This window comes from Lepus europaeus, chromosome 8 (assembly GCF_033115175.1).
Source record: "Lepus europaeus isolate LE1 chromosome 8, mLepTim1.pri, whole genome shotgun sequence".
Lineage (NCBI taxonomy): Eukaryota > Metazoa > Chordata > Mammalia > Lagomorpha > Leporidae > Lepus > Lepus europaeus.
Window position 1 is genome coordinate 106,737,693 of NC_084834.1, and position 12,033 is coordinate 106,749,725.

At 47.4% G+C, this 12,033-nt stretch overlaps 1 protein-coding gene across 4 annotated transcripts in view; it reads right to left on the reverse strand.

The window, feature by feature from the left end:
• RUFY3 (RUN and FYVE domain containing 3) overlaps positions 1-8,624 on the reverse strand; it is a 91,871-nt gene extending 83,247 nt beyond the window's left edge. For all 4 annotated transcript variants that reach the window (XR_009866579.1, XM_062198732.1, XM_062198736.1 and 1 more), the window contains exon 1: positions 8,258-8,624. Coding sequence is in view for 3 of the 4 variants with exons in the window: in XM_062198732.1 (XP_062054716.1) it covers positions 8,258-8,609 (352 nt within the window). In the remaining variant the exon portion in view is untranslated. The remainder of the gene's footprint in view (positions 1-8,257) is intronic.
• Between the last annotated feature and the right edge of the window lie 3,409 nt (positions 8,625-12,033).

Consider the following 12,033-nt stretch of genomic DNA (forward strand, 5'->3'; position numbering starts at 1 on the left):
ACACACACAATATACAGCCACATCCACGTATCTTTATACACACATGCTATATATACACATCTACATATCTATATATACACACTTTTTAATATAGATATACACACATCTATGTATCTGTGTATGTATATCCACACACAAGGGTACTTCAGAAAGTTTGCAGAAGACGGAATTAAAAGGTAAGTTTATTCTGGTGCAAAGAGTACTGAAATCCTTGTATAGTTTTTTCATAATATGCAATTCACATGAACTAGCTGAAGACCCTTCTTAAAAGAGAATGTAAACATGAAAATTGATTTTCTCCCCTAAAACACTAGTTGCTGGGTTTATATGTAAGTTGTATATTCTTTCCCCCACATCACAGATTCTTCAAGTGCTTCCGAGAAACAATCAAATGCATCTAGATGTCTCATTCTCTGCACTACTCAGGGCTTACCCCTAGACGCTTGGCACTCATCGTTACGTGTACCCAACTTTTAAGTGGGTAGTCGTAGTAACATGGCCAGTCCTTTCCAAGAGTCTGATTTTCACTTCTGTTCCTCTTCCAGCCTATCTTCCATCTCAAAAGAGCACACACAAATACATAAAGCAAGCTTTTTCCTGGGTGGGACACTGTTTGTATACTGCTGTTAACTGGGAGAGAAAAGGTAAAGGCAGAGAGATGGGGTGTTTGCATGGCATTGCCTTAAACATAAATGTCTGCTATAGTTTTGAGGGTTGGAAAGACAAAAGAATAACAGTACACAGAAGCCGGTAATCATGCAAACAGTGGGCGTATCTCTTCCATCCTGCATAGGGAGAAGCCTTTTCCTATCCATCTTGCCCATGCACCAGACAGTTTCTAACATTAGGATGGAAAAGGAAGCTATTAAAATGTTGTACCACGGCATTCCATAGCTTTATCCGATATAGTTGACAAGAAACTGTCATGGAAGGTCATATACCAAGCGAGAAAAGATACTATGAAATAGGAACAAACACATGCCTGTCTATGAATACATGAAAAAGTCCTGGAAAACTCAACCTCAAAAGTAGTATCCTTTGATAAGGAATAAATGTGTAGCGGAGTAGCAGAGGGCATCCTGGGGTTCACACCAGGAAAAGCAAATTAGTATGATGTGTTTTTGTATTGTAAGACATCTAGACAACAATAATAGATTAACATGCCACTTGTAAAAGTACAGAATTTCACAAGATATAAGTTACTAGCATAAAAATGGAGACTGCCAGCACTCAGACTCAGAAAGGAACACAATCCAAGAAGGTGTGTGAGAAGCTGACTTTCATGTTTCATTTAAGCATGCAGATTTTATGGAATTAAATCCTGTGAGATTTTATACCAGAATACTTCATATCGCCAACCCTGACAGTTTAGGCCACCTCTTCTGTTTGCTAAGAATATTTTTCTGTTTTGTTTTGCTTGCTATTCTTTTAAGAACAGTTTCTGAACTCAAGTGGGAAAGTTAATATTTAAAATCTGAGTACAGTCATGATTTCTAAAATAAAGATAATATCTTTTTTGATAATATCTTTTTAAAAATAATTTTTAAAAATGTATTTGAAAGTCAGAGTCACACAGAGAGGAGAGGCAGAGAGGCAGAGAGAGAGAGAGAGAGAGAGAGAGGTCTTCATCCGATGGCTTACTCCCCTATTGGCCGCAACGGCCAGTGCTGCGCCGATCTGAAGCCAGGAGCTTCCTCCGGGTCTCCTCTTTTGGGGGACTACCCTGCCAGGCCACAGCAGAGAGCTGGATCAGAAGTGGAGCAGCCAAGTCTTGAACTGGCACCTATATGGGATGCTGGCCTTTTAGGCCAGGGGATTAACCTGCTGCGCCACAGCACTGGCCCCATCTTTTTATTTTTTTTTTAAGATTTATTTATTTAAGGCCGGTGCCGTGGCTCAACAGGCTAATCCTCCGCCTTGCGGCGCCAGCACACCGGGTTCTAGTCCTGGTCGGGGCTCCGGATTCTGTCCCGGTTGCCCCTCTTCCAGGCCAGCTCTCTGCTATGGCCCGGGAGTGCAGTGGAGGGTGGCCCAAGTGCTTGGGCCCTGTACCCACATGGGAGACCAGGAGAAGCACCTAGCTCCTGCCTTGGGATCAGCGCGGTGTGCCAGCCACAGCACACCGACCGCGGCGGCCATTGGAGGGTAAACCAACGGCAAAGGAAGACCTTTCTCTCTGTCTCACTCTCTCTCACTGTCCACTCTGCCTGTCAAAAAAAAAAAAAAAAAAAAAAAAAACCAAGAAAAAAAAGATTTCTTTATTTAGTTGAAAGTCAGAGTTACACACAGAGAGAGAAGGAGAGGCAGAAAGAGAGGTCTTCCATCTGCTGGTTCACTCCCCAGATGGCTGCAATGGCCGGAGCTGTGCCGATCTGAAGCCAGGAGCCAGGAGCTTCCTTCGGGTCTCTCAAGGTACTGGGCTATCTTCTACTGCTTTCCCAATCCATAGCAGAGTTCTGGATAGGAAGTGGAGCACCTGGGTCTCGAACCATTGCCCATATGGGATGCCAGTACTGCAGGTGGCAGTTTTACCCACTATGCCACAGTACTGGCCTTGATACTATTATCTTAATCAATAATCTTTCAAAGCTATCATATATTATACACTTTTTTTTTTTGACAGGCAGAGTTAGACAGTGAGAGAGACAGAGAGAAAGGTCTTCCTTCCATTGGTTCACCCCCCAAATGGCTGCTGTGGCTGGTACACTGTGCTGACCTGAAGCCAGGAGCCAGGTGCTTCCTCCTGGTCTCCCATGTGGGTACAGGGCCCAAGCACTTGGGCCATCCTCCACTGCTTTCTCAGGGCCACAGCAGAGAGCTGGACTGGAAGAGGAGCAACCGGGACAGAATCCGGCGCCCCAACTGGGACTAGAACCTGGGATGCCGGCGCCGCAGGCGGAGGATTAGCCAAGTGAGCCAAGGCGCTGGCCTATTATATACTTTTAGCAAATACATTAGTAAAAATTAAAAACTGGGTGCTGAGGAGGCAGATGTCAGTCACCATATATTCACTGGGTATTGAGACTAAGTCCAAGTACTGTAATCAAAACAAGTCTTAAAAACTCTTGTCTATGGCCGGACCACACACACACACACACACACACACCCGCTGGTCTCAGGTTTCTTAAAAGTGCAATTGAAAATCAGTTCTGATATTCAGTATCATTACAGAAAGTAATATTGTACTGATCCTGATATTTGTATTCATATCTAGAGCATTCCTTTTTCTTTTTCTTTTTTCTTTTTTGCCCGGACCTGATGGCAACAGCATCACAACAAGGAGCATGTGTTGGGGAGAGAGATCATACGGTGAGACGGGAAGCCAGAGGGGCTCAGGGACCAGGCTTGCTCTTTTTTTTTTTTTTTTTGACGGGCAGAGTGGACAGTGAGAGAGAGAGACAGAGAGAAAGGTCTTCCTTTGCCATTGGTTCACCCTCCAATGGCCGCCGCACCGCGCTGATCTGAAGGCAGGAGCCAGGTGCTTCTCCTGGTCTCCCATGGGATGCAGGGCCTAAGCACTTGGGCCATCCTCCACTGTACTCCCAGGCCATAGCAGAGAGCTGGCCTGGAAGAGGGGCAACCGGGACAGAATCCGGAGCCCCGACCGGGACTAGAACCCAGTGTGCTGGCGCCGCAAGGTGGAGGATTAGCCTATTGAGCCACGGCACCGGCCTCCTTTTTCTAAGTATACATGTGTTCTAAAGTACATATGAGGATACTCCACAAGGTTCATCACAAATGGAACTTAATTTATTTTGGTGCAAAATTTCTTTTTTTTTAAATTAGTGCATGTGGGCCAGCACTGTGGTGTAGTGGGCTGACCTGCACCTGTGGCGCCAGCATCCCATATGGTCACCTGTTCGTGTTCTGGCTGCTTCTCTTCTAATTCAACTCTACTATGGCTTGGGAAAGCAGTAGAAGATGGCCCAAGTGCTTGGGCCCCTGAACCCATGTGAGAAACCCTGAGGAACCTCCTGGCTCTTGGCTTTACATTGGTCCAGTTCCAGCCGTTGCATCCATTTAGGGAGTGAACCAGCAGATTAAAGACCTTTCTCTGTTTCTCCCTCTCTCTGTCTGTAGCTCTACCTCTCAAATAAATCAATAAAATCCTTTTCTAAAAACAACAACAACAAAAGAAATCCATGCAAAAAGGGCCTTTAGTACATATTGTTAAATAAAACAAAAACTATGCATGAATCTGAAAATATTTTTCTAAAATTTTTACTCATTTTATTTATTTGAGAGGCAGAGAGAAAAAGAGAGCTCCTATCTGCCTGTTCTCTTCCCAAATGCCCACAACAAAGCTGGAGCTGGAGCTGGGAACACAACCCAGGCTTCCTAGGTGGGTGGCAGGGCCTCAACCATTTGAGTTATCACTTGCTGCCTCATAAGGTGAATATTGGCAGAAATCTGAAGTTTCGAGCAGGACTCAAACCCAGGCACTCCAATAAGGCATGCAGGTATCTTTAACCTCTAGGGTAAGTACCCATCCTTGATTAAAAAAAAACTTTTTGTGGGGTTGGTGTTGCAGCAGAGTTGGTAAAGCCATTGCCTATGACACCAGCAGCCCATAGGGGTACCAGTTCGTGTCCCAACTACTTTACTTCAGATCCAGCTCCCTACTAATGTGCCTGGTAAAGTAGCAGAAGATGGCCCAAGTCTTTTGGCCCCTGTACCCATGTAGGAGAACCAGATAAAGCTCCTGCCTCCTGGCTTCAGCCTGCCTAAGCCCAGGCTCTAGCGGTCATCTGGGGAGTAAAGATTTATTTATTTATTTATTTGAAAGGCAGAGTTAGAGAGAGAAAGAGGGAGAGAAACTTCTATCCATGGGCATAACAGGCATCAGCTTAATACTCTACATCACAAGCTGACCCCAATAAGTTTATTATTAATTGCCTTTCCCCATGAACCTTTTGAAGTATCCCTGTATAAAAATAGTAGGTAAAAATCCAAAAGTCCAAGACAAAAACAACTTTATGAAGTAATGCTCTGATATGGCAATCAATGCAGACAAAGATAAATTGAAAGGGAATATAAAATTCAATTTACAGGGATTGATATTGTGGTCAGGCTGATTAAGCTTCCTCCTGTGCTGTCGGCATCCCATTTGTGCACCAGCTGGAGTCTTGCTGCTCCAGTTCCAATCTAGCTTCCTGCCAACGGCCTAGGAAAGCAGAAGATGGTCTCAAGTGCTTGGGTCTCTGCCACCCATGTGGGAAACCTGGATGATGCTCCAGGTTCCTGGCCCAGGCTTGGCTATTGCAGCCATTTGGGAAGTGAACCAGTAGATGGAAGATCTCTCTCCCTCTCTCTAACTCTACCTTTCAAATAAATAAATATTTTTTAAAAAACAAGAACTACTTTGTCAACTTTACATTTAAAAAATATGTAGTACTGAAACTTTTTTGCTAATATGAAATATTTTCAGTGACTGGTCTTTAAAAGAAGAGGAAGTGTCACACACATGTTTTCCCAGTGATTTTTTTTTTTTTTTGGCACTTACACATCTATGAACTATTTCAGAAATAAACATTATGAGGCAATATTAAAACTTTTTTTAAAAAAGGGGTTATTGGCCGGCGCCGTGGCTCAGTAGGCTAATCCTCCGCCTTGCGGCACCGGCACACCGTGTTCTAGACCCGGTCGGGGCACCGATCCTGTCCTGGTTGCCCCTCTTCCAGGCCAGCTCTCTGCTGTGGCCAGGAAGTGCAGTGGAGGATGGCCCAAGTCCTTGGGCCCTGCACCCCATGGGAGACCAGGATAAGCACCTGGCTCCTGCCATTGGAACAGCGCGGTGCGCCAGCCGCAGCGCACCTACCGCTGCGGCCATTGGAGGGTGAACCAACGGCAAAAGGAAGACGTTTCTCTCTGTCTCCCTCTACTGTCCACTCTGCCTGTCAAAAATTTAAAAATAAAATAAAATAAAATAAAAATTAAAAAAAAAAAGGGGGGTTATTTATTTGAAAGTCAGCGTTAGAGAGAGACAGAAGGAGAGGCATCTTCCATCCACTGGTTTATTCCCCAAATGACTGCAATGGCCAGGGCTGGGACAGGCCAAAGCCAGGAGCCAGTAGCTTCACTTGGGTCTCCTTTGTTGGTGGCAGTGGCCCATGTACTTGAGCCATTTTCTGTTTTTCGTAGGCCATTAGCAAGGAGCTGGATGGGAAGTATAACAGATGGGACACTAACTGGTGCCCATATAGGATGCTTACAGGCAGCAGCTTCATCTGCTGTGGCACAACACCAGTGCCCAATACTAAAATTTTTATTTGCTAACAAATCATGTCACTCATCTGTTGTATTGTAAGTTCACACTCAAAGATCACATCCATGAAACTTCAAGTCATCATTCCTGATACTGGTCTTTGTTTCCAACAACACTTTTAAAAAAGAAAGTCAGTCTTTACTAAGAGGAAAGAATCAAAAACATTACCTGAAATTCAGATTAATCCCAGCAACTGATAGAGGCCAAAGTTGCAAAAGTTTACATCAAACATTGTACCCTAACTATTACACAGGGAACTGACAGGGGTGGCTTCTTCATTCAATGAGGTGATGTGGTTAACAAGCAGACTATACAGAAATAGAAAATTCTGAGGGAAAAAAGAGGCTGTGCCTAAAGTGCAAAGCAGGAAGCAGATTCTTAGAAAATGAAAAGCAGATGAGAAGATTGTTACCTCTTCTGCTATATAAAAAGATGTTTCTAGATTTTCTTTGGCGCATACTACACAAACTATGCTCATACTGTCCTACTCTCTGGGTAAGTGATACAGAGAAGGTAACACAGGGCTGAATCCAACTGACTTTCCTGTACTGTTAACCTGCGATAAACCATCTCCCACTTCTGGACTTCTGTCCAACAAGAGCATGAATTTGGTACAGAAAGAATCTAGGTCAACTTCATTCCTTCTCTTAAGCTATTACTTAGGACAACTCATGTAATTATACTCATCTTCAACTTCTTCATCTAAAAAAGTAGCATATTTGGCTCACGAAACATATTAACCATGACAGCACTCTCTCATAGAAACTACTCAACAAACCTAACCTTTTCCTACCAGATGGGCCACAAAGCAGAACAAGTGAGTTGAGTTAAAGATTCACGCTGATGCTTTAAAAACCCAAAGAATGAGGGGTCCTCGACTTCAGCCCAGCAGTTAAGACAACTGTGTTCCACACTGGGGCGCCTGGGTTTCATTTCTGACTCCAGCTTTTGGCAGGTGCAAATCCTGGGCTACAGGGTTCAGGTAATTGAGTCTCTGTCACCCACGTGGGAGACGCTGAGTTCCTGGCTCCAGGCTTTGGGGAGTTTTGGGCATCTGGGAGACTGAACCAGCAGATGGGCATTCTCCATTTGCTGCTCAAATAATAACAGCAATAATAAATTGAGAGGCGCCTTCGCACATCACTTCAGGCAAGTTTCTCTCCCTTTTCAGAACTCCTACAGCAAAGTCTTTGGCATGTTTTGCAAGTCAGCCACATTTTCACACTGTAAGATCTTGGCTTTGTAAACCCCATTTAACTCTGCTCCCAGAGTCTTCACAGCGCCCACCCTGCGGCCGCTCAGGGTCAGCACCGAGCGGGGTTCGCGGCGTGCGACAGCGGCTTAAAAAAAAAAAGGCGAAGGCCTCTTCCTGACAAAAGCTAGAATCCTGGGAGGTGCCCTTCCAGAGCCACACCGCTCCGGGTTGCTGTTCCCACTCCCGCAGACGGATCCATCCTATTTATGGAGACGGAGTGAGCGCACTTGAGAATGTGCTAGTCCGCTGAGGCCGGCCGGGCGGCGGCCACACCTACTCGGCGGCCGCGGCGCCCGCCTGGAGCCCGCAATCGGAGGCTCGGCGGGGCTGCAGGGGGCTCCGGGCGCCGCCGCCGCCGCCGCCTCCACTGCTCCGGGGCCGGTCCCAACCTGGGCCCCAGCGCCGAGGGCTGGGGCTCACGGGACGCTCGACGCCCCCGCGCGAGCACGTGGGCGGCCGGCGAGGGCGAGCGCCCGGCTCGAGCGGGGAGGGAGGCCAGGCCCGGCGGGGGCCCGCGGCCTGGGGACACTTGAGGTAAATAACCCGGCGCGCGCACCGCGGCCGCCCCGCCCAGGCCCCTCAGCGCCGCGACCCGACACCGCGCCGCGCCGGGGGCTGTGCCCAGCGCCCCCGCCTCCCGGCCGGCCCGGCTCCGCACACACGGGCGGGAGGCGGAGCTCCTCGGGGGCCGGGCCGGCGCTTCCCGGCCGAGTGCCCCCTTCCCCGCCGCCACTCACGGTGCTTGCCGCCGCCGCCGCCGCCGCTCGGGTAGCTCAGCAGCAGGAAGGGCAGCGGGGAGCCCGGTGACGGCGGGGTCCTCCAGGAGCGCTGTGGCTGCGGCGGTGGGCGCGCTGCGAAGCCCGAGGCGCCATCGCCCGGGTAGAGCAGGAAGAAGGGGGCGGCCACCGGCGAGTCCGGCTCCGATGGCCCAGCGGGGGAGGCCGGCGGCGGCGGCCCCGCCTCGCCCTCGCGGTCCGCGCCTCCGGCAGGGGCGCTCCGCGGCTCCTCCGGCCGCCGCTCTCCGCCCCTCGCCGACTCCTCGCCGCAACTTTCGGCACCAGCGGCGGGCGGCGGCGGGGGCTCAGCCATGCTCGTGCCCTCCTTGGCCGCCGCCTCCGACTCGCACGGGAACTCGGGCGGAGGCGCTGAGGCTGACGGCCGGGAGCTGCCGCCCCGTCCCGTCCGCGCCGCCGCCACCTTTCTCCTTGGCCACGGGCAGAGCCTCAACTCGGCCGCGCGGCCCACAGCCCGCCCCGCCGGGCCCGAGCCAGCGGGAGGGACGGCCCCGCCCGACGGCGCGGCCTGCCCACCGGCCGCCGCCTCCCGCGCGCCCCTCCCTCCCGGCCCGGGCCCCAGCCTGCGACTCGGCTCCCCTAGGGGGCAGCGTCCTCCGGCTCCCGCTTCTCCGCGGCCGGCGGAGCTCGCCCCCGACCCGGGGAGCTCGGGGCGCCCCGCGCCGCGTCCCTGCCGGCCCGGGCCCCGGGCGTGTTTGCCCCCTGGTGCCCTGAAAGGTGGGGAAGCCTGGCCTAGTACCGTGCAGCGTTCGTGTCTGACTGCCAACTGATCGGCAGCGCGAAGGCACAAAGCCCCGGGTGGAAGGAGAGGCGAAAGCTCATTTTAAAAAGGCACCTGCCTGCCTGCCTGCCTCCCCCCCCCCCCCCCCCCCGGGTAGAAAACGGTACCATTTGCCTTTCGCACCCTGAAACTTCAACCGTTGATACACGGTTTTGATTCATGAGCGTTTTAGGTGATAAACCAGAGGTGGGTGTCCTCCTTCGACCTCGTCTTTTGTTCCCTGTCATGTGCGTGGTATAGAAATATTGTATTTGCTTTGACTGTAACTGCCTGGTTTGCCAGTGCTCCCGGTGCGCATGAGTGCATTTTAAGCCAACCAGCTCGAGATTTATATGACAAGTGTCTGTGACAGGTGGACAGTTTTCACTCTGATAGAGCCTGGGTCTCGCCACAAATTGCCTAGCATTGATTTAGGTTACATATTTGCATCCGTGGTTGTTGATTCACTTGACCCCGCAAGGAAACGCGTTTCTCCACGAGAGAGTTTCCAGCTACTCTCATTATTCTCCACCCTGGATTCCCAGCTGATGAGCTTTGTGTTCGGGTTGCAGAATGCTGGCATGGAGTCCATGTTGACTCGTAATTAAAAATCACTGTTGTGTAACATATTGCCCACCTGCTTTCCCTGCCGCCTCTGTTGAGTCTTTCCCTCCGAAGAGGAAGTTGTATACTCTCCTGAAAGAAAAAGTGATCCTTTAAAAAATACTGTTGTCTATAAATCGTTCTTGAAAATACCACCAGAAATTACTTCTAATACTGTCAATTTCCCAAGTCTTTGAAGCCAGAAGCACTGAAACGGGAATGTTGCCAAGAAGCTAACTTCAGGTAGTCTTAGAAAATTTCATAGCATCCTAGTTTTGGGTATTTTCCTGACCTGTTGAATCCAGCCCTACTAACTACTTGAGTAAGTTATTTGTGCTCTTCTATAGAAAGATTTTATTACTTACTTGATAGAGCTATTGTGAGTGGTTAAGGAATAGAACCCGATATAACATAGGATTAAATCATTATTATTAGAGGTATTTGATCATTTTGGCAAACAGCTTGTTACTTATAATAATGAAAAGCTGAATCGGGGAACAAAGCATTTTTATCGTGTCTTTAGAATGTTGGAGGTTTGTTGGACCTTTTTGTTTCACTCCTGATGATGCTGAGCATCCTGATAGAAAGATGTACTTGCCTGGTAGGACTGTGAACCGTATACTGACTTGAAAAAAAGATTCTAGATTTATGGCTTTAAAATCCATCCTTAATCGGATATCTTTTCTTGCTCTTGCATGTAGAAATTCCAGAGGATCGTATGTTCTTGTCAGACTCCTTCATAGAAATGGTTTGCAATGTTTCAGTACAGAATCTGACAAGAATTTGCACTTACCCCATTTTAGGGAGAGGAAAAGAGCAGCATCCTCAGAAACTGTTCTTGAGGAAGGCCAGTGATTGGCCCAGGCAGTCACCAACTCAACAAAAGAATGAAATGCTATCGTGTCTTGCCAGCTTTCCCCCTCTTCTTAGCCAAAATACGTGTAGGTATGGAAACATTGCCATGAGCTGGAATCTTGCACTGTGTTGTTTGTGTGTGCCTCTCTGGTTTTATAATAGGATCCCATTTATGCTTTATGTCTAATTAAGTGGCGGTATAATGAGTACAGAAAATTAGTTGAAATATGAGTCCTTTAAAATTTACAGGCAAGGCTATTTATGAACTTTTTCTGTAAAGGTGGCTGGGACTGCAAGTTCCTAGTTTCTTATGCTTTTAGCTTTTGGATCAATAATAAAATCACAGCTCTGCATTAGCTGTAGTGACGTAAAGGGCTGATTCAGCTGCTACGCACATTTAAAGAAGCCAAGATTATAAAAACAAGCCTAAACAATGTTCCTTCCTGAAAATGTACCATCGTCCCATATTGTTTTAAAGTGACAGAACCCTAACACTATAATTAAAAGTCAAGCTTTGTTAATTGCCTGTATTTTATATTTAGTTATCCATGTTTGCTTTGTTTTTAAACACTTTGGTGATCCTAAGTATGGATATTTATAATTTAGTATGTTTGGCTGGAGCTTCGTCGATCCGAAGTCAGGACCCAGGTGCTTCTTCCTGGTCTCCCATGCAGGTGCAGGGGTCCAAGCATTGGGCCATCTTTTACTGCCTTCCCAGGCCACAGCAGAGAGCTGGATTGGAAGAAGAGCAGCCAGGACTCCAACTGGCACCCCTGTGGGGTAGAGGATTAACTTACTGAGCCAGGTGCCAGCCCCTGGTGCTTAGCTTTTGATTTAGCTCCCTACTGATGTACCTGAGAAAGCAGCTGAAATCCCTGGGTTCCTGCCATCCCCCTAGGAACTTGCAGCCATTTGGGGAGTGACCAGTGGATGAAATATCTCTTCCTCCCTCCCTGCCTTTTAAATAAATAAATCTTTTAAAAAGATACTACCTGAGAAGGATTGCTGTTTTCCATTCTTTTTAATATAGTGTATATATATATATATATATATATATGATTCTAAAATAATGGTTTTCTTGAGTTGATTTGTTTTTACATCGTACTTGGGAAAAGCCTTACCTTATTTGAAAACAAGGTGCTCGATTTAAGATTTCATATTAATCTCATTTTAAGAAATGCAGGAATTTATTTATTTATATTAGTTAATATAATCCCTCATTATGAAAGTTCTTGAGTTTACTGTTCTACTAAATCTCTAGGTTTTCATGGCTGTTATTAGCTTATTATTTTTTCCAGAACATAAATTATAAAAACAGCTAGCTAATTATATTTCCTGTTTATTGTAGAGAACTCTTAAGAAATATAAGCAATATATTTCGTCTAAATCAAACAATGGCAATTTTCTTAGGATTCTTAAGGAATATGGATATATAGATACATACTATATTTGCAAGTAGTCTATAATGGATGTGTTAATTTTATAATGGATAGTAAAACAT